The 27,872-nt window shown below is 52.1% G+C and overlaps 1 protein-coding gene across 1 annotated transcript; it reads right to left on the bottom strand.

The window, feature by feature from the left end:
* Nucleotides 1–266: 266 nt before the first annotated feature.
* HSPA12B (heat shock protein family A (Hsp70) member 12B) lies at nucleotides 267–17,274 on the bottom strand. The gene is made up of 13 exons (XM_061436652.1): nucleotides 17,143–17,274; nucleotides 12,842–12,901; nucleotides 10,973–11,070; nucleotides 9,869–9,993; nucleotides 7,484–7,670; nucleotides 7,058–7,162; nucleotides 6,637–6,753; nucleotides 4,556–4,730; nucleotides 3,963–4,049; nucleotides 3,438–3,542; nucleotides 3,071–3,329; nucleotides 2,366–2,469; nucleotides 267–1,746 (listed from the first exon to the last, which is right to left on the bottom strand). Exons 2-13 carry the CDS (start codon nucleotides 12,882–12,884, stop codon nucleotides 1,091–1,093), a joined length of 2,061 nt encoding a protein of 686 aa, XP_061292636.1. The 5' UTR covers nucleotides 12,885–12,901; nucleotides 17,143–17,274; the 3' UTR covers nucleotides 267–1,090.
* Between the last annotated feature and the right edge of the window lie 10,598 nt (nucleotides 17,275–27,872).

A 27,872-nucleotide genomic window follows, 5' to 3' on the forward strand; every position in this document is an offset into this window, starting at 1 on the left:
GCCCCCAAAAAGGTATGTGCACGTGGTGGCATTTTAGGCCTGCCAAGATGAGAGTCTGCACGCGGAGGGGCCTTCCATCCAGGTCACAGAGAGGTCTTGTGGAATGGGGTGTTCAGTTTGGGAGGCTTGACCAGAGACAGCAGCACTCCTTTCTAATCAATTCCCAGCCCCATGCACAGCTGAAAACCTCCCTTTGTAGAACCTAGCTACCCTAACCCTTCCACTACTCCACTATTGGAGTCCCCCCTTGTGAGGTACCAGAAGGGTATGGTTTCACCTTGAGCTTTATTGTCACCTTAGGGTTCTCAGGCAGGTGGGGCTGCTGCATGTCATGGAAGGGCAGGTACACTAAATTGATGGCAGAGCTGGGACCAAGTGCTCTTTTTGTCCTCCCTACTCTCCTCCCTCTCCATGGCTGGATAAATACATGGGTCATGCCCAAGCTGCCCCTGGGGCCTTCTCAAATAGAAAGGAAAGCCCCACTCAGCATGTTATCCCACATCCCCCTCACCCATACCCTTCTCATAGCCTGCTACTGCCCTTTCTACAATTAACATTCATACTTGGGTGGTCAGCACCACACCCAGGAAGGTCCTGCTTCTTCTGTCCCTCTCCTGTCAGCTCCAGTCCTTGTCCTGCCTGGCTCCCTATGCAGGCTGAGCCAGTCAGTCAGTGCACTCTGCCCTTTGGCTCCAGACCCTGCACAACCTCCTCCCTCTTGCTGCCCTGCCTGCAGCTGTACCCCCACCCTCACCCCCCGACTCCCACCCTGGCCCCTAGTTCAGACCAAGGGTCAAGCCTTCTGATGCAGTCTGCTTTCAGGACCACGTGCTCCCTATGGGGATGCCTTTGCAAACCTTTTAAGTCTCCTTGACCTCAGTCCTTGGAAGTGCCCTTCAGCCTTTCAGTCAGAGGGCTGAGGCCCAATCCCAAAGCCTGAGTTTCTGGATGTGTCCCCACCCATTCCTCCTGCGACCTCATCTCCCCGGGCAGGATGGCGGGAAACAGGGTGGAGTTATCTGCCCGAGACCTGGGCCAAGAGTTCTGTTGGGCTGGGGCCCGGGGGTGGGAGGGTGATGGCACTGCGCCCTCAATTGGAAAGAAAGTCGATGGCGGCGCGCACGGAGCGATTGGTGCTGACATCAATGGCAGTGACCTTAATCTCAGTGTCGCCAAACTGCATGGCAGCGCGGATCTCGCGGCGGCCGGGGGGCGCTCCGGCCGCGTCGGGGCCTCCCTCGGCTGGCTCAAGCTCGAGGCTGAGCGCGCCACACTTGCGTACTCCTGGGTCGGTGATGAAGCGCGCGTCCTCCGCGGCGCAGCAGTACAGGTTGATGAGCACTCGCCGCTGTCCTGGGCGCGCTGGGCAGTAGCTGCGCCGCACCTCCTCGCCCAGGGCCACCGATTGTTCGGCGGCCACGAAGCGCTCAAAAACGTCGGTGCACCAGCGGCGACCGTCGCGAACCAGCAGCTTGTCAGGCGGGTGAACACCAGCCACGAAGCGGTTGAGCACGCCCACGCCGTATGTGAGCGGCGATCTACGCACCCGAACCACTCCTGGCGCCTGCCCAAAAAGCACTGCGCCTTTGAGGATGGTGAGGGCTACGTCGTGCGGAACCACCACACGCAGGCCACGGGCGCCCAGAGCTGCCTGCACCGCGTGCTGCAGCATAGCCGACTCGGCGAAGCCGCCCACCAGGAACAGCAGTTTGACACCCTGCACTTCAGGGCGCTCCAGCAGTGCTTCTGCGGGGACGGGTGGGGGAGGGGGTAAGGAGGACGGATGGGGAGTGGGCCACTGAGGCTACCGCTGCGCAGCCACTGGCGCTTCCCTTCTGCCCTCCTGTATGCCTGGGGCAACGAGAAACTAGCCATTTCACTATAAAACCTTAGCCTGGCTTGGATGAAGGAAAACACAGAGCACTTTCATGAGGGACTCTGCCAGCCTCATAGCCTCTGCTTCCTCAACACTATCTCGCTTTCCCACTACACTGTGGAGGGCTTGAGTAAGGGTGTGAATTTGCACGTATTAAATGCCTACTGCGTGCAAGACATTGTGCTCACTTTCTAGATACTTAGACTCGTTTAAATCACTGTGATAACAGTGAAGTGGTCCATAACAGTTTGGGAGGGACCTAATACTATCTGGGGAGTCAGCCACTAGAGTTTCTTTAACCTGGCAAGACTACACATCGTCCTATTTCTTAATCCCCACGGCACTACATCCTCCAGGTATTCCCGATGATTCTGGGTCTCATTCCAGTGTATGGATTTGGGGAGGTTTCCAGGTACTAATCAGGGGAAATACTCTTGCATATGGGTGTGTATGCTAAGGTGAATGAATGACCCAAGCTTAGGCGCTCACCTATGTGTTGGATGATCCCGCTGACGGTGGGCTGAAAGAGTTCGTTCATGGCCTCACAAGTCATCCTGAGCATCCCATGTGAGGACCACTTCACGAAGTTCACGCTGTAGATGGTGAAGGAGGCACAGGCCCATGGGTCAGGGTCCAGGTCCTACCTCTATTCCAGGCCAAAGTACCTGGGCACATTCTGTATTGTGCCAACCACACTTCTAGGGGCTTTAGACTCAGGTCTGTTCTAGGTCCAGACATGAGGTCCCAGGAGAGGAGCCTCCTTTTGCCTCAAGCAGAGGAACACAGACCGGTTGGTTGGCAGGTATGTGTGTGCGTGTGTGTGTGTGTACGTGAGAGTAGGTAAGGCTGTGGGGAATATGAGATAGATTTTGGCCTTTCCGGAGAAGGCAATGGCAACCCACTCCAGTATTCTTGCCTGGAGAATCCCAGGGATGGGGGAGCCTGGTGGGCTGCCGTTTATGGGGTCGCACAGAGTTGGACATGACTGAAGCGACTTAGCAGCAACAGCATTGGCCTTTCCCTGGGGGCTCAGGATTCTCTTGCCTCAGTTTGGGCTGCAGATTTCAGCTGGGGTCCTCATGCCCCTCCCCCTGCCTCCACCTGGGCTGGGATGACTTGTGCCTGGGCCAGATCAAGTGGATCCCCTGCCTCCTGGGGCCCGCACCTTCCCCTGTAGGGTGGTGCCCCGCTCACCTGCTCTTGCGCAGGGCCGTCTCCACATTGTGGCCTCCCTGCTTACGGTAGAAGTCAATGAAGGAGAACGGTAGGGAGATGTTGAGCGCCCCTGTACGGTGCGGGCCTGCAGTGCGTTTGCGGGCCTCGAAGGCTATAGTCAGATCCACCCAGGCTGCTGGACGTTGCCTTTTGAAGGTGGTGATGAAGTCCTCACCGAAGATGCGGCCCAGCAGCTGCTCGAAAGCCAGGTCCACGCCCACCGCACCACAGGGGCCGCCTGGCATCCAGCAGAGAAAGAAGAGGGCAACAGTGCTCATTCCGCTGCCAGGAGGTGTTGGCAGGGCAAGGGCGCTCTAGGTACCAAGGGTGCTGCCTGGCTACTCACCAGACGCCTTGTAGAGCTCCTTGAGGGTGCCATGGGGCTGCTCCAGCTGGTGCACAGTCAGGTCCACTGTGCCTCCCCCACAGTCTGCCACCACATAGCGATCTCCTGTGGGGGCAAGCATGAGCACACACTTGTGGCAGTTTAGCTCTGGACCCTCTGGAGACTCAACCAGCCTTCAGCCCTGCCCCAGGTCCTGACCCCTGTCTGCAGGGCTGTGGGGGTTACGTTGAAAGGGGCTTCAGGTCACCGGGTAGGGGCACAAGGTGTGAGGGAAAATGATTGCAGATTCTGCAGCTCCACCTGCAGAGCATCCCCTGGAGGAAGGGGGGTTTAGTGGCATGGCTGTGAGTGGGGGTGGGAGTGCAGGCGATGGTGAGGGGACTACCAGCTTAGGTACAGTTGATGGAGTTGGAAGGGGCAGGGTTCCTAGAGGCTGGAGCTGATTTCGGGAATGTTTTCCCACCTTCAGTATCTGGTATTCCACAGGGCCCAAGGAATATCCCTCCATTGCCCTTCCCTCCCCACCTGCTTGCAGATCAGCCCACAGCTCTCCAACACCCGACTCCACCAGGAATGTCCGGCTGTGGCGGGATCTTCGAAGCTGCTCTCGGGCTGAGTGTTGAGGGACAGCAGGACAGTCAGGTCAGGAGGCTGCAAGACCTTGCCTTAATATAGAGGGGCTCAGGCCATGGCAAAATCAGAATTAGGCAGGTCTAGAGGAACTGGGGAGGAGGGGAGATCCTGAGACCTGTCCCTATCATAGAAGGTTGACACAGCAGTCTCAGTGCCTAGTCCTGGCAGCAGGAGCCTGGGGCTGGTAGGGGTGGGGGGACAGCTGACATGCCAGGAGGGGAGGGAAAACTGATCAGTGCTGTTTGAGGGAAAGCTGAAGACCTCCACCTTCAGCTCAGAGTACCTTTGTCAGTAACCCCAGCACCTCTTCCTAGGGTAGGCTGTCACCACCCCTACCACCCCTAGCCCCACCCCCACTCCCCACCTCAGATTCAGGGTTGGATTGAGTCCTCCCATCCTCAGACAGTCCTACTCCAGGGCACGGCATAGTCTTCAGCGCCTGCCTCCAAGGCCACCACTAGGCAGCACCCCTGGGGTTGGCTCACCCTGACGGAAGCTGGAGTCAATGGAGCGGCGTTCGCCCAGGCACCCTCTGCCTGGAGCTCGGCTACTCAGATCCACGAGCTGGTGCAGACGCAGCTTGCGGCAGTAGACAGAGGCAGCCTCAGGCTCCAGGGCGATGAGTAATTGCTCTGCATTCTCTCTCGACACCAGTCCAGCCTGAGGATGGTGGTTGGCAGGGTTGGGGAGCATCATGGACCAGGCATCACACTGAAATGGCACCTCAGCGCAGGCAACCAAGGCTTGTGGGGCTCCTATCTCCTCCCCGTTATACCGCAGCCACGCTAGGCCTCTCAAGGCCCTTCCATGCTGCACAGATTTGGAGCTGTCTCAGAGCCACCCTATGACCAGGCTTGGGGTGGAAGGGATGGCTGTAGCCAAGGATGCCATGGGGTTGCCCAGCAGGGAGGGACCTTAGACTGAATGAAAACCTAGAGCACCTGGGATCTGCCCCAGGCTGCCCAAGGTGGCCTGGGCTGCAGGAAGGTCCCCTTCATAAGTCCTGGGTTAGCAGCTGACCACTGGCTGAGGGGGTTAGTGGAGACTCCAGAACAGTGTATTAGGGGGTATAATGGCCAGACCATTAATCAGAAGGGATGGTGGGGGAGTCCCCTTTAGCTTACTGAACTCCCTTTCTTCACTGGTAATGGACGGTGGCCATGGGCTTCCCCACTCTCTTGAGAACTTTGTTCTCAAGGAATATGATATAGAAGAAAAGACACTTTAACAGTGAAATCTGAGGCACCAAGGCAAGCAAGCTAGGGGGGAAAAACACTTTCTATTACTTCCTGCATCAGGACAGGGGATCCCCATAGGAAGTACTTTATGGTTTTGTGGGATTCCTCTGATTCTGACCAGGTCGGGGGATGGGTGGGTATCAAGACTTCTTGCCCAGGGCCAGCCCTTTCTGAACTGACAGCCAGGGAACAGTGTGGGAGGAAGCAGGGTGGGTAAACCAGCAGGGGGCTACTGGGGTGGGGGCGTTTGTTTTGGCTGGGTGCGGCCATGCTTTCATTCTGGTCTCTGGAAGGGGGATGGATGCCCACTGGCCTTGCGGTTAGCTCCTTCCAGAGACAAGTGAGGGCACCTGCGGATTTGACACCTAGGAAAAGGTATGTTTCTGGGGGGTTGGAGGTTCTGGTATCTTCCAGGGGAGGGTGCACTGGAATTCCTGAGACTGCTTTTGGAAATCCTCGGGTATCCCCCCAAGGCCCCAGTTTCAGGGGCAGGATCAAACAATGAGTCCCCCTCCAACCTTCCCATCTCCACTGGGGGCGGGGGGGTACCTGAGCTGCAGTCTCCCTTTCTCCAGAACTTTGGGCCTCTCTTATGTTAGGAAGATCAGCAAACATTGGCCAAAATTACCTCCCTTCATAGTTTCATAGTCTTATTTCCTCTGCTCAAGAACTTAAACTCGTTGGGGCTGTGGTAAAAATACTGATGCTGGCTGAAGTGGATGTTCTTGGCGTCCTGCCCAGCTACTGTCAGTGTTACCTGCCATCAGCTCCCCGCTGCCCCTTCTCTGGAGAACTGCCTTCAACTGAATGGGAACTACTCACTTGGGGGGCTTACTCCAACCAGTTACCAATGACAGACTGATAAGGATGGACAAAAAGCCACCCCTCTTGCCTCCCTGTGGCTAACACTAGGGTACAGTCTCCCTCCAGAGCTCTCCGTGGGCTCAGGCTGAGGCTGGACTCCAGGTGAGACCCGTCCCCGTGCAGCTGTTTCTCCTGTCCTGCTTTCCTCACTCCCCTTTCACTTGAGAGTCCTTCTTCAATACACCACATGCACAAGAATTCCCATCTTGGACTCTGCTTCTAGGAAACCTGCATTAAGACCCTGGTTAAGCTGGCCTGGGCTGTCCCTGGTCCCTCAGCTCTCTGTTCCTACAGGCCCACCCCCTCTCTTGGTGGCAACAACCCTCCAAAATGCCCAGCAGGGTGGGGCTGGCAGTCTTTACACGATGGCTCTGTGGTCCCAAGGGTGGTGTATGAATGAGGGTGTGGAGCCACGCCCGGGGCCCTTCTGAGCAACATCCACAACTCTGCCTGCGTGTTCTCACCAGGTAGGCAGCCTCCCGCATGAACTGCTTGGCTGGTTGTTTCCAGATGGCAGGTACAGTCAACACCCAGCGCACAGTATCCTTCTCCAGCAGCGACGGGCACTGCTCACTCAGCTCCTGGAGCACGACGGGGCAGTGAAGGCAAGGGCTGGCTTGGTCTGAGGGGCGTGTCTTTATAGGAGCTAGAGGAGCTAATCAGGCCTGAGGAACTTCCCAGCTGACTTGGGGGAATCCTAACACCCCCTTTCCCACCACCACCTACCTCCCCAACCCCTGACGCAGGGCTACCAGATAGGAAGGCAGAGGACTGCAAAAGATGACTTCTGTCTTCTAACAGTGGCTACTCAGTGGATGGGCTGAGGGGAAAGGATGGGCCTGGGGGTTGTCCACCCCAGTAAGCAGAAATAGGGTCACAGAGCACCTGAAGGGCATGCTCCTTGAAGAAGCGCAAGGCATGAGCGAACACCTCCAGGGCAGGCATTTTCTTTCCATTTACTGCTTCTAGCTGGGTCTTCAAAGTGAGATCCTGGCAGGGACATAGGGCAACTCTGTAGGAGGGCACAGCTCTCCATTTCCTGACAACCTTATATTTAACCTCATTTCCTGTGCTCCCCTCTTTGGTACTGCTCCACTCTGGCTCTAATCTTACATCAGCTCTTCTCCCCAGCCCTTCCCTTTACCCTATCATACCCCATGGTCATGCCTCCATCCCTTATGTTCAAACTCCTCCTCCAGGCCCCCCTCACCTTTTAGCTTTGCCCACCCTCCATGAGGCCTCCCTCCCTGCTTTTCCTCCCGGCCCTGCCTTCCTGGCTGGAGCTGGGCCCTGAGCCAGAATGTGACTCACAGTGGTACTGTGGATCTTCATCTTGAACTTCTCAAAGTAGAGCCAGTCACGAGCCTCCTCAGGGTCCAGATCGTGGTAATAATCGCGGGCTGTATAGCCAAAGCTGTGAAAGGCACCCTCTGGGGTCAGCAGCAGGCAGGTAGGGGTCTTCTGATGGGCCACACCTGGGTCCCCCCCTTCCCATTTCCTGTGGAGGCAGAAGGCTGTCAGTGTGGTCAGCAGTAATCTTCCCTTCATGGGGTTGGGTGCTGGCTCTGGGACCAGCTGTGGGACTTGGGGCAGCTCACTTGGCTTCCTAGGCTCCATATGTAAAATGGGAATAATAATGGTACCTACCTTTTAGGGTTCTTGTGAATATGGTGCTTGGCATCCACTTAAATCTCCATAAATGTTGCTCATTGGATCATCTCTATCCATGGAGCCATGGGTCCCATTCGACATCCTCAGCTTCTGCTCCCTCCCATGAAGTACACCATTTGACTTCACCTCCCTGTCCTTTTAACAAGTAGCAGCAAGCCATCATCCATCTGCCTTGTCTGGCCTTCTGATGAGTCTCTCCAGGACCCTGGCAGAGGCCTTCTCCCAGCTGGCTGGTTGCCCTCCTCTAGGTCATGTTCCACAGAGCTAAGCTCTATGATCATTCCTGTCTGGCCCACCTCAGCAGCTACACCCCAGCTGACTGCACCTTCAACAGGCCCCCAAAACCTGAGATTCCAAACTTCCCTGTATGCAATCATCATCTGGACCTCCACCCACAACTCACTGCCCAGGTCATTGGCCTGGCAAATCCTTCCTCCCCTTCCTCTGCCTTTTCTGATGCCCTGACTCCTCTAGGCCAAGCTCACCATTGCATCCATTTGGGGGAAGGAACTAGGAATCCAGGGAGAAGGAAGAGCATGTGCAAGTTTACAGAGGTGTCAAAGAGTGGGGAGAACTAGCTAAAAAGTTGGCTCAAAGCAGCAATGTTAAGATCAACTAAGGAGTATCAAATGTCATATCAGAATTCTGTCTTGGTGGGTTTTAAGGGAGTGAAGAAGCATGACCACATTTGCCTTTAGAAATGTCTTTGGTCCCCATGTAGCAACAGAGTGGAGGAGAGGGAGGGTGGAGAAGGAAAACCAGGGAGGATATTGCAGTCATTCAAGTGAGAGAGGGTGGGGCTGAACTCAGGGGTGCGACTGGGGGAGAGAAGTAGATGGGTATTACAGAGATATCAGGGAGATAGACATGATGGGGCTTGGTGGCTAGTGGGAGTGGGAAGGGCTTGGGAGGAGGCCAGAATGTCCCCCAGTCACTCCTGTGACTATTATCGCCATAGTATCCCTTCTTGTGTCCTCAGCCCTAGCAACAGGCCCAGCGTGGCCTCAGCTGTGTGTGCTGACAAGCTGGGATGCCATTCAGCTCCTAGAAAGCTCTAAGGTCCTAGGGCCTTTGTGACCTCAGATGGATGTGGAGGGAGCAGAGAAAGGGGAAGGACAGTCCACATTCATGCAGGTCAAGTCCCCTGTATCCTTGGGGCAGTGACCCTTGGCTGTCTTTCCATATAGCCTCCCAGGCCCTGGTGAAGCCTGCTGATCCTCCATCCCAGTCTGAGTTGGGAGCTTTGGCATCTTCCACCTACAGGCTACAGTCTCACTAAGATACATTCAAAGGATCAGGGTCTTGAGGCCTGAAGGGAGGTATCTAACAAACGTTTTGTTCAAACAAAACTCAACAAACTTCATCAGAATGGATTTTTTCAAACAGCTCTTTCATGACAACTGTGTGACTTGTCAATTCAGCTAACCTCCCTAGTATTTCATTTGAGATGTTGAACCTAGGACTGCCTCAAGGAACCTACTACATAGAAATTCCAGCACAAGTTTCCAAGGAAGAGTATTCATTGCAACACTTTTTCTAGTGGTGAAAATTTAGAAGGAAAAACCCTCAAAACTATCAATAGAAGAATGAATAAATTATGATATATCCGAACGGTGGAATACTATGCAACAATGAAAAGAAAATGGTGGCTCTCTCCATATTCACATGAAACATCTACAAAATAGTGCTGAAAGCTTAAAGCAAGTTGTGTGTTTTATTTTAAAACCACATATTTGTGCATACATGTGTGTCCCTATGACTAGCCCAGAAAAAATAATAAAAAATTTAAAATAAAAAATGAAGCCCAACATTTTCTTGCAGAGGTCAAAGAGCTGCCCCAACTGGGGCTGAGGGCCCAGACCTGGGTCCCATCCTCCAATCTTCTGTCCCAGTAGGGAGCCCAGACTAGGGCTGGAAAGCTTCTGCGAAGACCCCATGTCTCCTTAGTGACAGTACTTCTGGGACTAGGTCTCTCCCAGGGTGTAGGACTCCCTGCAACCAATCTCCCAGTCCAGCCACTCTCACCTCATCATGTGGATGGCCTCAGGGTCACTGGCAAAGCTGAAGGCATAGCCACTGGATGTGGTGCCAAAGTCGATAGCCACTACCACGGAGAAGGGGGCCTGCTGAGGGCCTCGGGCCTCGGGCTTCTGCAAGTGCAAGAGCTAGTCAGGGAGCAGCCAGAGGGCTAGGCTGACTGTGCGTCGAAGTCCTCCCCACCCCTGGCTGTGGTCCAGGCTAGCCCTGGCCCACCGCTACCTACTTCCTGCCTGATTTCTCTCCCCTCCTAAGCTCCAGACTGAGCCCTTGAGATGCTAACTGCTCAGAAAGCCCAGGGCCTCTCAGGTAGTCCCATGAAGTTTTGAGCTCAAGTTCCTACTTCCCTGCCCTTCTGCCTGAGCTGCCTTAGCCCCACCCCCATCTTACATCACTTCCAGCCTGGGCCCAGCTGGAAGCAGCTCTGCTGCTCTGAGCAGCTCCACAGCACATGGACCTGTGTATATGAGACCCTCCTGCTCTTGTGGCCACAGTGAAATAGCCCGACTCTGTCCAGGTTTGTGGCAGAGAAGAGAACCCCATGCATGTGCCTCAGAGTGGTCCTTACCTTCTCCCAGGCTAGCCTGGGCTCCCTGAGAACAAAGGGGTCCCCAGGTTGGATCACTAGGGTGATGCCACCCCGGGTAGGGTGACTTAGGGAATTTGGGGGTGATGGTTATGTCTTAGATATTTCAAGCTAGCAGTTACCAAACTATTTTTTAGCCATGTGTCTCCTCTTCCCTAGATATATCTTTTAATAAGGTGGGGCTGTGGTTGACAGGAGGGGAAGCAAGTCTGGGAGGCCCAGTGCTCTGAGGACCTACCAAACTAGTTGCTCAGAAGTACACCTGCCCAGGCAGGCTAGTTGCAATGGTTCCTGGATGTCATCCTGGAGGGGGCTCATCTCAGTAAAACGGTCACTCCTATAGTCCAAGGTTACCTAAGGCTGACCCATCTGGGGAGAACATGAGTGTACAGGGGCAGGAGGCATGGTGGTACTCCCAGCCCAGACCTACGGGCTCTTCTAGACATCAGTGCAACCCTCCCCACCACCCAGGCCCCCCCCCACCCCAAGCCCTGCCCTAGGCTTACTGGAGACTGTGAGGGTGTGAGAGGGGCAATGCCACAGCTTTCCTGGGTCCTTGGGGAGGCAGGTGGGCTGGGCACTGGAGACCGCTGTGGGCTGGAGCCTGCAAAGAGAGGACAAATCACTCTGGTACAATCAGAGTAAGGGGCTGGTGGCTAGGTCCCAGGTGTGGGGGTTCCCCATCAGTCACTGCCGGGCCAAGGTGAGCGGTACCCTGCTGGGGAAGAAGGACTAGGGAGGGAAGGTAGGAAGGACAGGACTGAGGTGGGGGTGGGGGATACCTGGGCTCGGGGCCCATTATCAGTTAGAGGCGACCTATTCCTGAAGGGTGACTCATACTTCACCTAGGGACTCACTGTCTTCCTCAGCACCCATCAGACACGGTGGGGAAGGGGAGGGATAGAGAAGCATCGTGGGGGTGGGCAGGACTGAGTCCAAAGATAGAAGGGCAGGAGAGAGGGGCAGGTGAGCTCCTGGGTGAGGATGGATAAACCAGAAGAGGTGGGGGAACTACAGACCTGAGTGGGAGGTGGAGAAACTCCCCTCTCCATAAGTTCAGCCTCATGTTCTAATCAGGACCTGGGGGAATTGCCTCTCCTACCAACCCTCTGCCCCCAAGGGTCATGGACAGGCCCAGCCCTGCCCTGAGCAGCCCTGAGCCAAGAGGTGTCTAACCACAGGAGGAAGACAGATTCCAAGCTCCCGTTCCCCACAACATGCACAGACCTGAAGCCAGCATTTGTGGGGAGGAGGCCCCCTTTAGACCCTCTCAGAGGCCCAGGATGGAGCTGGACCTTTGGTGGAAGGAAGCAGTGCAGCTCCCAGAAGGCAACTGGCTTGGAGGCTCAGGCAGTTCAGGAGGCAGGAGAGCCTGCCTGGCTGGACATACCCCAGGTGTGGGCTGGTGGCTCAACACCACCACACTGGGCTTTGCTGAGGCCCCTGTGCAGAGCACTGGGGCTGCCCTGGGATCTGTGTGTGGGGACAGGAGGCTGGCCACGGAGATTGGTGGGGTCTGGCATTTAGACACACTGGCAAATCAAACAGGCCTGTCTAGCTTTAGGCTGAGCCAGGGCTGGGGCCTCAACTCCCTCAGCCACAGCCATGGGGCCCTGACAAGTCCCAGGCCACCCTGGCCTTGGGTACCCTGGTAACATATGTGAGGGGCGGGGCATGAAGGGAACTCGAGGAAGTGCCTGCACAGGGCTGGCATCTGTCTTGCAGTGCTGGAGGGGCAAGGACATGGTGGTCACACTTCCAGAGGCCCTTTTTCTTAGCCAGCCGGTGCAGGCTTGGGCCAAGCTGCTGTGGCTTGAGCCTGGGAAGGGAGGCAGGAAGGAAGGCCCAGCCCACCAGGTCTTTGTGAGTGGACTTCCTGAGGCGTGTCTGTCCTGCCGCCTGGCCTCCCACCCCTGCACAAAACCCAGAGCCTGCTCCCAGACCAGGCCAGACATGCATGCACAGAGTTCTGTGCAGATATACATACACCCTCACTTAAGACCCTGTGCCCAGAGACCTGCCCTTAGGCAGACAGGCAGGGACACACACTCACACTCACATACTACACACACACCCTGCACAAAACACATGCACGCCCATACAGCCCTGTGCACACAGACCTACCCTGCATACACATACATGTAGACACTTGGGCGTCCCGTGAACAGGCTTGCAGAGTGTGCACACGCACACACACACACACACACACTCACATACATATTCCTGTTGCACTAACCGGTCCCATGCACACACACTCACAGAACGGCTCTCAGAAGCCTCTGCTGAGAGAGGCACATGGACAGACTAGGGGTTGGTCTGAGTGCTGGGGTGACAGGGGTAATGGGCCCAGATGGAGGTGAGGGGGCAGGTCTTACCAATGTACAGCCCCTGTAGGTCCATCTCCGGGACAGCCAGCATCTTTGCAGGCCCTGTAGCTGTGAACAAGAATGGACAAGCAGAATGGCATTTATTTGCTCCTTTGTTTCCTTACTGAATAATTATTTACTTTCAGCTCGAGTCCACTGAAGCAAGTCCCAGACATCATGTTGCTTGACCTATAAATTCTTTAACATGTCTCTCCAACAGATAACGGATTTTTTTTTTTTTAATAGATACGGAATTTTAAAAGGACACTGCCACAACACCACTATCATGTCCAATAAAATCAACAGTAATTCCTTAATCTCATCCAGTGATCAAGCCCACAGTCCTAGCTTGTCTCAAAAATGTTTTGTTTTTGTTTTTGTTTTGGCTGCACCACCTGGCTTGCAGAATTTTAGTTCCCCGAGCAGGGACTGAACCAGGGCCTGCTGCAGTGGAAGCACGGAGTCCTAACCACTGGACTGAAGGGAAGTCCCTCAGAAATGTCTTTTTTTTAACAATTGCTTTGTTGGAACCAGGATGCTCCTAAGTGTTTTCAGGTGCCTATTCTCTGCCAGATGCTGTGGGACATCAGTGACCCAGAGAGACACTGTTCCTGTCCTGGGGGCCCATAGCCTGGTGGATAAATCGTTCATAATCAGATAATCATGTACCTGAAACTGAGATTACAAATGGTGCTATGACAGATACAAGCAAAGCTGAAGAGAGGGGTTGGGCGAGGCTTACTGTGCAGGCAGATCCTGGTGGTCTCAATTTTAAATCTGGTTTTTTATGAGGGACAAGAGCAAATCCTGAAGGGCTTGAAGTGGCAAAGTGGAGACAGGCGCATGACTAAATCTGTTTTAAAAATCCCACCTGGCTGCATGGAAGTATGGACTGCAGCAGGGCAACATGAAACAGGAGCCAACAGTGCTCCAGGCAACAGATGCTGACTATCTTGAGATATAAGTGCACACATTTAAGTTAGAAGTTAAAATCAACTGACAGAAGTTGGCTGGATTGGACATGGGAGATTAGGAAGAAGGTGTTCTTCTTGGACTGACTGTCCAAGCAAGGAGATGGATGGTCAGATGGAGAATACTGGAGCAGGGCAAGCTGGCAGGGGGAAAGGGGCAGTGTTCCGGGTACAGTTTTTGAAACTGCTGAGAAAACAGACCAAGGAGTCAGGTGACATATGACCTAGAGGTGAGGGAGAATTCCGAGGTGGAGATTTGTGTTTGGAGTCATTGTCACAGGAGGTTTGGTGGAGAGTAGTGTGGGCGAAGGGAAGGGAGGAGAAGCTCTGAATAAAGGTTAACAGGAGGAAGGTTGGCTGGCCAGGGAGACAGGGATGCCTGCTATGGTTTCATGAAGATCTCGATAAAAGAAGGCCGCGAAGCTAGATCCTTCAGAGATTTTTAGATGAGACGTCTCGGGGAAACACCAGATTTAATGTTTTAAAGGTCCAGGGCATTTTGGTGGAATGAAGGAGTGGGGTGGGAGTCTGGTAGGCAAGGAGGGAGCAGAGGATGAGAGAACAGAGCTAGCACTTCCGGCTAGTGCAGCTGAGATCAGGAGGTGATGTGCATATTACCTGGAACAAAATAAAGCTTGAGGAGGGAAGGACAGGATTTTGTTTTCTAAGATGAGAGGAACTTAAGCTTCTGTCCGCCAGCTCCCAAGAGCTGATTCTGTGCATCTCTTCTCAATTTTGCATTTATTGACATCACATTGATAGTTTGAAATCAGCCATGGTGATTATACCATACAAGTTGGCAAACTGCAAATCAGGTTGTTCTCCCTCTTGGGGAGCAGACTGAAAAACATTTACCAACAAAGGCTGGATGAAGGCCACAGGAGAGATGATGGCAGCCGTATTTATAAGTTGTTTCAATTCATCAGCGAAAACATTGAACATTTCTTCCAGCCAGGTTCTACAGCTAAGTGCTGGGGAAACACTGCTCAATGAGTGGATTTTCTCAACCAAGGATATTGTATTTGGAGCAGAAACAATCTAGAATAACCAAGAAAAAAAGACTCAGGGTTGTCATTCTAAGTTGATTCCTTGTCCAAACCATCGTCTGTAATTACCCCAGCTCTTATCTCTGAGCCTGTGATACACTGAGTGCTCTGATACTCAGGGCTGACAAGGGCCTATTAGGCACCTTAAGGACACCTGGCTGGAGTGCATCCTGTTGCCTGTCCGTGCCTCAGTGCCCTTTCCTGTAAAACAGATCATGCAGGGGCTTGTGAGGATCAAGTCCAAGGATGGAAGGCGGTTGATAAAAAGGCAGATGTGAGCAGTGTTCTTTCCCTTCATGATATGGATTCTGAAGTTTCTCTTGTCAGAATTTTTGGTCTTATTGAGACTTTTATTAGTCATTCTGAGTTCTTTAGAGAAGGAGGGAGGCCCTGAATCAATTTGTGTTAAAAAAGGAGGATCCTGCTGATTCTCTGAGAGGTGGAGGTAGAAGCAGGTGGCAGCCACACAAGCATGCATACATGCCCCATATTTCTTTGGGACATCCTTACCGTGCATACACACCCAATTACCAGAAACATTTAGGGAGAATGCTGATCATGGGACTCAGGACAACCTCCACTCCCAAAAGCTACATCTGGGCACGGTCTGCAGCTGGAAATGGGGGGAGGTAGAACCCTGCCCCAGGGGTCCACTAATTTCAGACTGGCCATGCTTATGGGTTTGAGAATAATTGAATGGGCCAGTTTGACTTACGTAGAAAGTAACCATTTCCTGGCTACAAGAGCAGGCTAAACCCTGGCCCCAGACTGACCCCTGCCCTACCCACACACAGACAATCCCACCTCCGGTCTTGTCCCTTAACTTCACCCATGGACTGACCTATAACTCTTGGCCTCATATTGACCTCTGATCTTCAGCTTTACCCTGACCCAACAGGCCTGACTGGGGACTAGGACAGGGTGTGGCTGAGTAGGGAGTTGAAACCAGAGATTCCCAACCCACAGTGTTCCCCAGACTACAAAAGCCTAGGACTTTCTGTCCAATGGAGAGAAATCTCCAAGGATCTTTTCCTCAGTTGGGCGTGATGAGGCTGGGTCCTTATATCCCTTCCCATCCCCCACCAGAGCACTTGGACATGTGGTGTTGCTGGATTTCAGGGCTCCACACATACCCATCTTCTGCCCATGAAGGCAAAGAGCCCACCCAACTTTACAGCTCACCTCCATACCCCCACAGGCCTTTTCCCTGCACCCTGCCTCTTCTATCCACTGCTCTCTCTCATCATCCTGCCATTCAGCAAACAAAGAGAAGCCACAGGCATTTTTCCCAAATCAGAGATTGAGCCAACCTGGGCCCAAGGGACAGATCAGAAATGGCACCCAAAGGGCTGCCCCCACCTGTCTCTGGAGAGGCGCCCTCAAGGTGAGGGACCAGAGGGAGGCTGTGGGGTGAGGAAGCTGCCTTTTCTGGGGCTGGGGCAGGGAGCGACAGAAAAAGCCTCCTGCATCCCCTCCCTGTCCTCCGCTTTTCTTTCCATACATCCTGCCCCACCCCCATGGGTCCCCATCAAGGGAGCAGCCAGTTCATAAACAACCTCTGTCCCCCACAGCCTAGGCCCTAAGCCCCTCCCACCCTCTCCTGCGGTCCCTCATCACCTCTCTTACCTTCTGGGGATCCAGGGCTGCCTTCACTCTCACAGGGAGTCCATATTTTAGAGCTTCCTCCCTCCCCTTCCCTCTCCCCCATACAAGCTAGCTTTGCCTCCTGGCTCCACCGCCCCCACACGGAGCCCAGACCCCACTCCACCTGGACCCCCACTCTGGCCTCACAGAGAGAAACCAGAGGTCCCTGTTCACGAGGCCAGCCCACAGTCTGGCACTGTGGCACCCCAGCCACTCTTGAACTTTTGAGACCATAGGCCCTAGGAACTCCCCCTGCAGGCACCCCCAAAGTACACACATATTTAACCCCGGGGTCTCCACCTTCTGGCCTAAGCACCGTGTCCCTCCACAAACTTGCTCCCCTGGAGCAGCCCCCAGCCCCACAGCCCCGACACAGAAGTCTCTCAAGCCCCGCTCTGTCCCTCCCCTCCGATCCCCACCCTCACCAGTGTAGGGTCCCAAAGCCCGGATGGGAGCCCTCAGTCGCTGCCCCAGTTGCCTTTCTGAACCCCAGAGCCCTGCTGGAGACGGGGGCTTGCAGCTCTGTCCCAGGCCCGTTCTCCAGGGTCAGGATGTTTGTGGTGGGGTCTCAGCCGCCAGCCCGCGATGAAACCGCAAATCTTGGCGCCCTTCTCTCTAGAAGCCCAGCAGCGCCCTGCCCAGGACTCACCTCTGCCCTCCCGACAGCTCGACCTCTGTCCAGACGCCTGGAAGCTGGGCCCGCAGCCGGTGGGCTGGCCGTGCCGTGCTGCGGCGACCACAGCCCTCGACGTGCGCCCAGCCCCGGCCCCACTCTCCGCCCTGCAACGCCCCGACCCCGCTCCCTTCTCCTCCCCCTCCCCCAGGCCGGATGGCCGCGCCGCCCGCCGCCGGGTGGGCCTGCGCTCCAGCCCAGATGTGCGAGGCCGGGGCGGGGCCCGCAGCGCGGGCCTCCGCCGAGGGGCCCCGCCCGGCTCGAGTCCACAGCCCCTCCCTGCGCCCCTCCTGCGCCTCCCACTTCCCAGCCACCCGGGGGGCCGTGAGGGAAGAAGGTTGAGGAGGCGAGGTAGAGGGTAGAAGAGAGGAATTTCAGAACCCCCCTAGGCCTCCTGCAGCCGGGCTGCGGACGGGCCCTCTGCCCACCTCAAGGCCACCATGGGCCAGCTAGAAAACCCACCTGCCTAGAGGGAGGGCCCTGCCCCAGACCCTCAGAGCCCCTTCACCCAGACACCTACCCCCGCACCACATCCCCACCAAGATCCCTAGCTTGGTCTCCAAGGATCAGAGAAAAGAGGCCAAGCTGAGGGTGAGCACAGGCCTTCCAGCCCAGACCGGGCCCTGGCTCTGTCCTTGCTGAAGTCTGGGGCAGGGAGGGAAGCATTCTCAGTCTGGGTCCGCCCTCCTAGCGAAGGGAGCACTCAGAACTCATTCTGCTTCGACAAGGAGCACATAGCCCCTTTCCTGTGAGGGCCCGTGGCCTTCTTTCTAACCTAGCCTTCTGTCCTAGCCCATGCTTTCCTGAGGATCTGGGGACCTGGCCTCCAAATAGAAGACTGACAAAGTGGAGATCTGGGTGTTAGGCCCTTCTAAGGCAGCTAACTTCCCATGCCGCACCCCCCACACCTCTTGGTTCTGGTAGGACCTGGGCCTGACCCATTTCCTTCTGCCCACTGTGCCCCCACAGAGGCTTAGGCTGGCATGAGTGGAGTAGGGCCAAGGGTTCCTTCTTAGCTTGTCTCTCTGTGCTAGGGGGGCTGGCCTCTTGTTTGTTCCCTCAGCCCCCTCCTCAAAGAAGGCTCCCATAGTTCTTTAGGCATCAGTTGCCACCACCCACCCCAAACCTTGACATGGCCTATTTTCCCTCCCTGGAATATTTTCTTTCCTCCTCTCTGTGCATCTAAAAGGCTCCTCAGCTAAGGTATCATCTCTTCTAAACTTTTGGCCCTTATTGTCAGGGCCACTGCTCTAGAGGGCTCCCTGCAATGAGGTTGGGGTTGAGGGGCGTGCAGCACCAAACAATTTTTGATGTTAGCACTGGGCCAGTAAGCCAGCAAGGTGTTCAATCAGCAGCCTCCACTGGCTGCTCCAAATGTGTCTGTAAGAGTGGTGACTGCAGCCATGAAATTAAGAGACGCTTACTCCTTGGAAGGAAAGTTATGACCAACCTAGATAGCATATTCAAAAGCAGAGACATTACTTTGCCAACAAAGGTTCGTCTAGTCAAGGCTATGGTTTTTCCTGTGGTCATGTATGGATGTGAGAGTTGGACTGTGAAGAAGGCTGAGCACCAAAGAATTGATGCTTTTGAACTGTGGTGTTGGAGAAGACTCTTGAGAGTCCCTTGGACTGCAAGGAGATCCAACCAGTCCATTCTGAAGGAGATCAGCCCTGGGATTTCTTTGGAAGGAATGATGCTAAAGCTGAAACTCCAGTACTTTGGCCACCTCATGTGAAGAGTTGACTCAACGGAAAAGACTCTGATGCTGGGAGGGTTTGGGGGCAGGAGGAGAAGGGGACTACAGAGGATGGGATGGCTGGATGGCATCACTGACTCGATGGATGTGAGTTTGAGTGAACTCCGGAAGTTGGTGATAGACAGGGAGGCCTGGCGTGCTGCGATTCACGGGGTCGCAAAGAGTCGGACACGACTGAGCGACTGATCTGATCTGATCTGATCTGTTGGTGTGTCTGTGTGTGTGTGTGCGTCTATGAGTATGAGTGTGTCTTTGTGTGTCTATGAGTGTGTATATATATGTGTCCATATGTGAGTATGTCTCTTGGGATGTCTGTGTGACTGTGTCTGTGCCTGTGTGTCTGTATGTATTATATATGGGCATGTCTGTGTCTTACGTCTTTTTGTGTATGTATTTGTCATATTTGTCTGTGAGTGTGTGACAAGTATGTGATGGGGGCTGGGAGGTCTTCATCTCATTGCAAAGGCTGAGAAAAGCCAGGGAGGGTTGAAGTGTGGCTGTGCATTAGGGGGAAGGGGCAAAGGGTCTAGCCCCTTAAACACATCCTGCTTCTTGTTTTTCTTTTTCCTCTGTTCTGGGTGTTCCTCCACCCTCACCCCTAGCTTCACAGGCTGGCTCATTCCTGAGGGCTATGGCGGCAGGCTTTGAGCAGGAGTGGAGAATCGTTGGGGGGCGGTCCCTAGCTCCTGGTGCCCTTCTGCTTAGCAGCCTTCTGTTCCCCACTATTTTAGGCCCCTCAGGTGTTGCAGTCCCACCCTTGGGCAGCTTCCAGTCAGACACAAGAGAAGGATGGCAAACAATCCCAGTGAATCCTTGCCCACTGGGAGATTCAATTCAATTGCCACCAGAAGATTTGGACCAAGATAGGCATTGATGAGGGTCCCACAGAGCCCCCACGGGATGTCTCTGAGCCCTTGCATTCCCTCCTCTCCCCTCCAGTGCCATGGAGATGCACTCAGTGACCTCACTGGCTTCCTGCTTCTCCATGGTGGGGGAGGAAGGGGGAAGGATCCGCTCAGGAGCAGCCTCTCTCCAGGCCTTACCTCCCTCCTCTGGCCTGCACTCAGGATCTCCCTCTATTCATTCTGTTCCAGCTCTGCCCCTCCAATTCATCTCTTTCTTGCAACTGGAGGAGACTTTCAAAAGTGCAAATCTGATTCCACTGCTTCACCATTCCTACACCGTCCCTTACCTACAGGAGAAGAGCCAGTGATCCAAGGCTTGGACTGCTGTTGGCTGATCTCTCAAGCTCCCCTTTCCAGCCCTTAAAGTCCAACCCCATCTGCTGCCCTTCAAGCCCAGCTTGCCTTCTCTGCTTCCAAACCTGGGCCAGCCCCCAGCCTGCTCTGCTCAGCAGGCAGCACCCTTCCTCCCTTGGGCTCTTTGGGAAAAACTGGCCCCTGGGAAAGTTTTGTGGGTGATGTGTCTGCTCAAAGAGCCCCCAGACGTGGCCACACCAATCTCAGGTGGCCTTGGCCTGCAATGGCTTGGAGCAGGGTTCCCAGCGAGAGACTGGGCTGGGTTGCGGCGGTGAAAGCACCAGTTCCTAGCCACTAGGTCAGTGGCCAGTGACAAGGGCCCTGGCGCTTCGGCTTTGCAGAAAAGAATTCCCACAAAGACAGAAAGTAACAAAGCAAGTAAAGTACTTATTAAGAGAAAAAAGAGTGATACACGGGCAGACTTAAAGGGAGAGTCCCTGAGTTGTGCCCTCGTGATAGTTTGAATTACTTTTATGGGGTATTTCTTCCCAGTTCCCTTTGGCCAATCATGTTGATTTACCTGGTTCACAGTCTATATTTGGGATATCTCAGGATCCTCCCATGTGTGCCCACTCATCTCTTAGCCTATATGGATTTTACTGAAAAGACATATGGTAGCCTGGCATTAGTTAGCATTATTCCCTTTTGACCTCCAAGGAGCTTTTCTATGTATGTATGGTCCAGGAAGTCTCCAGACTTTGAGAATGAGAAATATGTGGTCTGGGCAGGACCCAGTGAAGTGAAAGTCATTCAGTCACGTCTGACTCTTTGCAAACCCATGGACTTAGCCCTCTAGGCTCCTCTGACCATGGAAATCTCCAGGCAAGAATACTGGAGTGGGTAGCTAGTCTCTTCTCTAGGGAATCTTCCCAACCCAGGAGTTGAGCTCGGGGTCTCTTGCATTGCAGGCAGATTCTTTACTGTCCGAGCCACCACCAGAGAGGGCCCAAGCAGGGGCCAGTCTCCTCCCTTAATTGTCCTTTGGACTTTCAGTCAACAGGGAATGAATCTCCAATTGCTTTACCCTGGCAGGGGCCCATCTACCTTCTGCCTCAATACCAAGTGGTTTTTAGGAAAACTCTGGGTTTGGAAGACAAGAGCAAGGCTCCTCTTGTCTGGTGTCTGACACACACACCAGCAGGCAGTTTTAGGGCAGAGGGCATGTCTGCCTGTCTTTAGGACATGTCATTCCCCACCTACGCTTATGTGTACTGAGGGGCTGTGGAGAGAACTTCTGTCTCTTCTCCCTTTTGCCCAAGTCTGGCTGCTTGCTCCACCCTAGAGCAAGGCAGACAGACACATCACAGATGCACCACACACACACATGCACACACAGCACATACCACATATACCAGGGGGAAGGAAGGTGTTCCTGCCTTGGGAGGAGAAGGTGGGCAGAGGTTGTTTTTTTTTTTTTTCTCATCAGTAGCCTGTTAACTGCACCTCGTGGTATGCTGGTGCTACCTGCCATTTATTCTGCCACAACACCCTTGGTGGGGAAGGACTCTCCATCCTCATTCTACGGAGGAGAAAGCTGAGGCTTAGAGAAAAAAGGACATTGTCCAGTTCAGACCCCTGTTGATTCAAGGCACAGACTGATTCAGTGGGCTGTCTCAGAGTTTGTGCTGTTGCCAATGCCACATGTTGCAAGAGACTGATGAAGGAAAGATGGTATCTGGGCACTCAGAGTCAGGCTTCCTGAATAGCTGTCCAGTCCTGCCTGCCCCTCCCTGGGGATGGAAGGTGGGTGGCTCCTGGGACAGAGGCCTCTGGAGTGTTCCTCTACAAGATTCCTGAGGTGTGAGCTTCCTTCCAGGAATGACTTTGCCTGCCCCACCCAGCTGGACTTCCTCTCTGTGGCCCGCTGCCTCCATCTGCATCATTTCCCTTTTGGAAATGGGAGCATGGGAGGCCCAGTGTGTTCCTATCTCAGTCCTGGTGGTGCCCGGCCTCTGCTGTTGCATGGGCAGCTGGCACTTTCTCCTACATAAAAAGAGAGCCCTGGGGTTCTCCCTTCATGCTGAGCCTCCCTAATACCCTGCCCTAAATGACCCCCAAGGCACCAGAATTGGCCCCGTCTCCCAGAACTCTGCACTGACAGGGCTCAACTTGCAGCCCCTTCTCCAGCGTGATGTCATTAGAGCTCCAAACGGGGACCTTGGAAAGACTTCTTGGAGGGGGTCTGTGTCCTGAAGGATGACTGAGAGAGTTCTTGATGTGGAGAAGCAGGGAGGGCCTTCCAAGGGGAGGACACTGCAAACAAAAGCATGGAGGGTGGAGTGAGCAGGAGGCAGAAGGGGATCGGCAGATTCAGCGCTGGATGGGCTGCGTGTGTGTGTCCCTGGTGCTTTCGAGTACACAGAGACCTCCCTTGTCTCCTTCCCAGCAGGCACCTTTGTTCTTTGCTCAGGAACCTCAACCCCGCTTGCTCCACTTGGACATCTTCTGTTTGGGATCTTTGACCACTGGGAGTTCAGCTTCAGTGCACAACCCTTTCTCTGCTCACCCCTTCACTTTCCTTGAGTGACACCTCCCCTTGTCGACCCCTGCCCCATAGAATAGCCTCTCTGCTAGAGTATAGGGGTACAGAAAAGGACCAAGACTCTAAGGGAAAAAAAGATGTTGAGGGAGAGAGAATACTTTCATTTCAGCTGTGTCAAGTTGGAGGGAATGCCATAGGCAGTGCCGGTGCATTCTCCAGCTGAGTTCTCTCCAAGTATGCCCTTGCCCTATTACCTAGTCTCCTTTTCTTCATAATAGAATCTTCTTTTTTCAGCCATGCACATGCCCCAGCATTAAGAATAGATCTCCCAGCCTTTTTTGCTGCTAGATGTGGCCTTGTGACTAAGTTTTTACTAACGAGATAAAAGCAAACATGTTCCATGGCACCTTCCAGCCTTTCAACATTGCTGCTGGCTCCGCACTGTCCATGTTCCTTATCCTGCTTTTCTCCATCTTGCCTGGAATGTTGATGGGATGATGGAGCTCTAACCATCATGTTGGACTGTAAGGTTGAGAGTCACACCCCGGTGATAGCAGAAGACAACTAGCAAGGAGACCGGCACTCAACAGTAGGCCGTGCCCACGCAGGGCTGTGTACTCGCAGACATTTCAGTGTGAAAGAAGGAAACTCTTTTGTTTAGGACCTTGTATTTTCAGTCTATAGAGCTGGACTATAAAGAAAGCTGAGCACCGAAGAATTGATGCTTTTGAACTGTGGTGTTGGAGAAGACTCTTGAGAGTCCCTTGGACTGCAAGGAGATCCAACCAGTCCATCATAAAGGAGATCAGTCCTGGGGAGGGACTGATGTTGAAGCTGAAACTCCAATACTTTGGCCACCTGATGCAAAGAGCTGACTCATTTGAAAAGACCCTGATGCTGGGAAAGATTGAAGGCAAGAGGAGAAGTGGATGACAGAGGATGAGATGGTTGGATAGCATCACCAACTCGATGGACATGAGTCTGAGCAAGTTCCAGGAGTTGGTGATGGGCAGGGAGGCCTGGTGTGCTGCAGTCCATGGGGCTGCAGAGAGTCAGACATGACTGAGCGACTGAACTGAACTGATTTTCAAACTCTGTTACTCATAGCAGAATGTAATTCTATCTGATTTGACCCCAAGGAAAAATGTTGACTAGGCAGTGGATAATGGATCTGGAGCACAGAGTTTGGAGTTGAGGGTAGAAAGTTGGCAGTCATTCTCATGGAGATATGAATTGAAGCCACCAGAGTGATGAGATCACCCAGGCAGAAGTATGCTGCGTGGAAGAGCCAACGAGGCCTTCCCAGGAGGCAGTCCGCCCCCTTCTTGCCCAGAATGACTGTCCTGGCTCTGTTGCTTGGTTTCATCCACTGTCTTCCAACACAGATGTCATGGCATGAGGAGGGTTCTGCCTCCTCAGCAGATTTCTTGGCTTTTATGATGCAGAATCTGGATGGCAGGAGGCTGAGGGAAGACAAGAAATGTATGAACTAGGATTAGGGGAAATTGTTTTGAAGAGTTTTTGGAGAGATAATTTTAAAAGCAGCTATGGTGTGTGGGGCAAAGTGGATTGGAGAAGGAAAAAAAGCGGTTTTATAATGTGTTGTTGTGAAAACCCCTTTTGTGGTGTTCAAGGAAACACACAACTTGAAATGTGTTGAAACTACTTTTTAGTTGCTAGACTGGGCCTCATCTGTTATAGCATCACCTGAGACTGGTCCACCTGGATGATGGCTTGAGAAGCACCACCCAAGTAATAAAAGTCCATTAAAGTGGTGTAAGTAAAGGAGAAGCTCACGTCACAGACACAGGGGTTTGTATATTATAGAATCTGGGGGCAGAGGCATGCAGTTGGGCTCCACAAGGGCCTGGAACTAGGAACTGGAAATAAGCCAACAGCAGAGAGCTATCGCCCTGGCCACTTTCCTCCTTCTGCTGCTCCCTGTATATCTGCTCAATTCTTCCCTTGCAGCAGACTGTCTTTTAAAACAATTTAGTAGATTTCATTTTCAAAACCAGTTTGAGATTCATAAAGATACTGATAAGATAGTGGGTAGTTTCCATCTATCCCCTCTCTCACACAATTTCCTCTATTACTAAAATCTTGGATTAGTGTGATATATTTGTTACAGTTCATCAGATCAGATCAGATCAGTCGCTCAGTCGTGTCCGACTCTTTGCGACCCCATGAATTGCGGCATGCCAGGCCTCCCTGTCCATCACCAACTCCCGGAGTTCACTGAGACTCACGTCCATCGAGCCAGTGATGCCATCCAGCCATCTCATCCTCTGTCGTCCCCTTCTCCTCCTGCCCTCAATCCCTCCCAGCATCAGAGTCTTTTCCAATGAGTCAACTCTTCGCATGAGATGGCCAAAGTACTGGAGTTTCAGCTTTAGCATCATTCCTTCCAAAGAAATCCCAGGGCTGATCTCATAGTTTACATTAAATCTCACTCTTTATGTTGTGCATCTGTGGGTTTTGCCAAATACATAATATCGCATATTCACCATTACAGTTTCACAGAGTAGTTTCACTGCCCTAAAAATTCCCTGTGCTTTACCTATTCTTCTGCGGAACACCTCGTGACCACTGATCTTTTTACTATCTATAGTTTTGCCTCTTTCAGAAAGTCAAATAGTAGGAATCATACAACATGTAGCCTTTTCAGTTTGGCTTCTCTCACTTAGTAATATGTATTTAAGATTCCTTCATGTTCTTTCATGGATTGACAGCTCATTTCTTTTTTGTACTGAATAATGTTATTCCATTTTACATATGTAACACAGTTTATTTAGCCATTCACCCACTGAAGGACAGCTTGGTTGCTTTGGCAATTATAAATAAAGCGTCTATAAACATTTGTGTACTGGGGTTTGTGTAGACATAAGTTTTCAACTTAATTGGGGATATATCTAGAAGTGTGACTATAGATCATATGGTAAGACTATGTTTAGCTTTGAAGAAGCCACCAAACTATATTCCAAAGTGGCTGTACCATTTTGCATTCCCACCAGCAGTGCGTGGGAGTTGTTGTTGCTCCACATCTTTGTCAGCATTTGGCGTTGTCAGTGTTCTGGATTTTCACCATTCTAACAGTTAGGTAGTGGTATCTCATTGTTGTTTTAATTTGCAATACCACACATGTTGTTTTAATTTGCAATACCCCAATGACACGTGATGTTCGGCATCTTTTCCTATGCTTATTTGCCATCTATGTCTTCTTTGGCGAAGTATCTGTTCAGATGTTTTGCCCATTTTTATTTATTAATTTTTTTATTTTTATTTTTGGGGCTATGCCTCACAGAACATGGGGTCTTAGTTCCCTGGCCAGGGATCAAACCCAGGCCACCTGCATTGGGAGCCCGAAGTCTTAACCAATGGACCACCAGAGAATTCCCTGCCCATTTCTAAATGGAGTTGTTTGATTTCTTCCTTTTTTTAAAAGGATTTATTTATGATTTTTGTGTTTTTGGTTGTGGTGGGTCTTTGTTGCTGAATGCGGGCTTTCTCTAGTTGTGATGTGTGGTGGGCTTCTCATTGCGGTGGTTTCTCTTGCTGCAAAGCACAGGCTCTAGGCACACGAGCTTCAGTAGTTGCAGTCCATGAGCTCAGTAGCTGTGGCTCACAGACTCTAGAGCACTGGCTCAGTAGAGTGGAGCACTGGCTTAGTTGCTCCTGGGCATGTAGTTCGTCCCAGACCAGGGATCTACAGGTGTCTCCTGTATTGCAAGGCAGATTCTTTACCAACGGGCCACCAGGGAACCTGTTTGATTTTTTATTGTTGAGTTTTAAGAGTTCTTTTTATATTTTAAATACAATCTTTTATCAGATGATATGTTTGCAAAACATATGTTTTGCAAAGATATGTTTTGCAAACATATCTGATAAAACATATCTATATCTGTGCTTATCTTTTCATTTTCTCAATGGATTGCCTTTTCTTTATGTCTTTTTTTCCTTCATGCATGTGATCATTCCACAGCTCCTGAATTTATTTGCCTTCAATTCAGCTACAAGCAGGTGACAAATAGGGTCTCTTAGTCCCAGTTCCAGATTTTTGGGAGAGACTGTTATTTGACCAGTTTGGTGAAGTGGAAAATTAATTATGGCTGGATGGTGTGGTGACTTTAAGGTAGCTGGAAGGGGATCTGAGAAATGTAACTTTAGCTTTCTAGCCTTTCCTCTGCAGTACAGGAAAATAAACCAGAAGGAGGTGGGAGGGGAGTGGGAACCCTCCACGTAAATACAGGAAATAAAGCCTGGTGGGTGGTTGGCAGGCTGCTGCTATGATGCAATAATCGTAGGTAAAGAAACTCATCCAATATAGAAGGAGACAAATCGAACAGCAAAATTTCCCACAATCAGTTCCAATCCTCAGAACTTTTTCCATTTTTAGATATTCCAGAGTTTTAACATCATAGTTCGAAATAGTATGCTTTACCTTGGTTTCTCAATTTAGTAAATCAGAGAACATCTAATAATGCCTCATCATTAAAGCAAGAATTTAAATCACACTATCTCTCATCTCTCCATGTCTGCTTTCTCAATTGTGTTAGCTATATTATTACTGCAGTCTTATTTTTTGTGTTATTCAAGTTTTAAATACTCTGTGTTTAAAACTTAGTTCCTTTCTCATCAACTTCGGACAGAATTTCTTGAGCCCTGCCCTCTAAGCCATCTGCCATCTTCCTTCCCCACCTCATTCTGATTTCTGGTGGTTTTGTCGTTGCATTTCCATGGTCAAATTTTGTAATACTTCTGTATTATAATTAAATCTTCCACTCTTTATCTTTAAATTGAAAACCAACCAATTTTATGATTATATAACCATTATTTACTGCAGAATTAAGTAATAAGATAACTCTGCTGAGAAGGAAATGTATTGCCATTTCCTCCACCCTGTGCTGCTTGAGGCAGAATATTTGCTGCCTCAAATGTTAAGGTTAAGCAGATTCTCTTTTGTTACACTCCACTAATTGCTCAAAATCATGCCTCAGATGTGTTTGCTTCATATTTTATTCCTGGAATAGATTTTGTTGTTTCTGTTTTTCTAATTGCCTTTTTTTTTTTTCCCTCTCTCTCTCTTTCTGAGGGAAGAAACAGATGTTGTCTCCATTACATTACCACAGTCTATTGGCCATAATCACTGTCCCATGCCAGATCCTTCGTCTGGGTAGTGAGATGTGGTAGCTGTTGTTGAGTTTAT

The sequence above is a fragment of the Bos javanicus genome, chromosome 13 (genome assembly GCF_032452875.1).
Source record: "Bos javanicus breed banteng chromosome 13, ARS-OSU_banteng_1.0, whole genome shotgun sequence".
Lineage (NCBI taxonomy): Eukaryota > Metazoa > Chordata > Mammalia > Artiodactyla > Bovidae > Bos > Bos javanicus.

Coding starts and splice junctions, on each gene's coding strand:
- HSPA12B (XM_061436652.1), bottom strand. CDS start 12,884: ATGCTGGCTGTCCCGGAGATGGACCTACAGGGGCTGTACATTG. Junction 6,754..7,057: donor TCAAGGAGCATGCCCTTCAG/GTGCTCTGTGAC, acceptor GTCGTGCTCCAG/GAGCTGAGTGAGCAGTGCCC. Junction 3,543..3,962: donor GTGGGCTGATCTGCAAGCAG/GTGGGGAGGGAA, acceptor TTGCCCCCACAG/GAGATCGCTATGTGGTGGCA.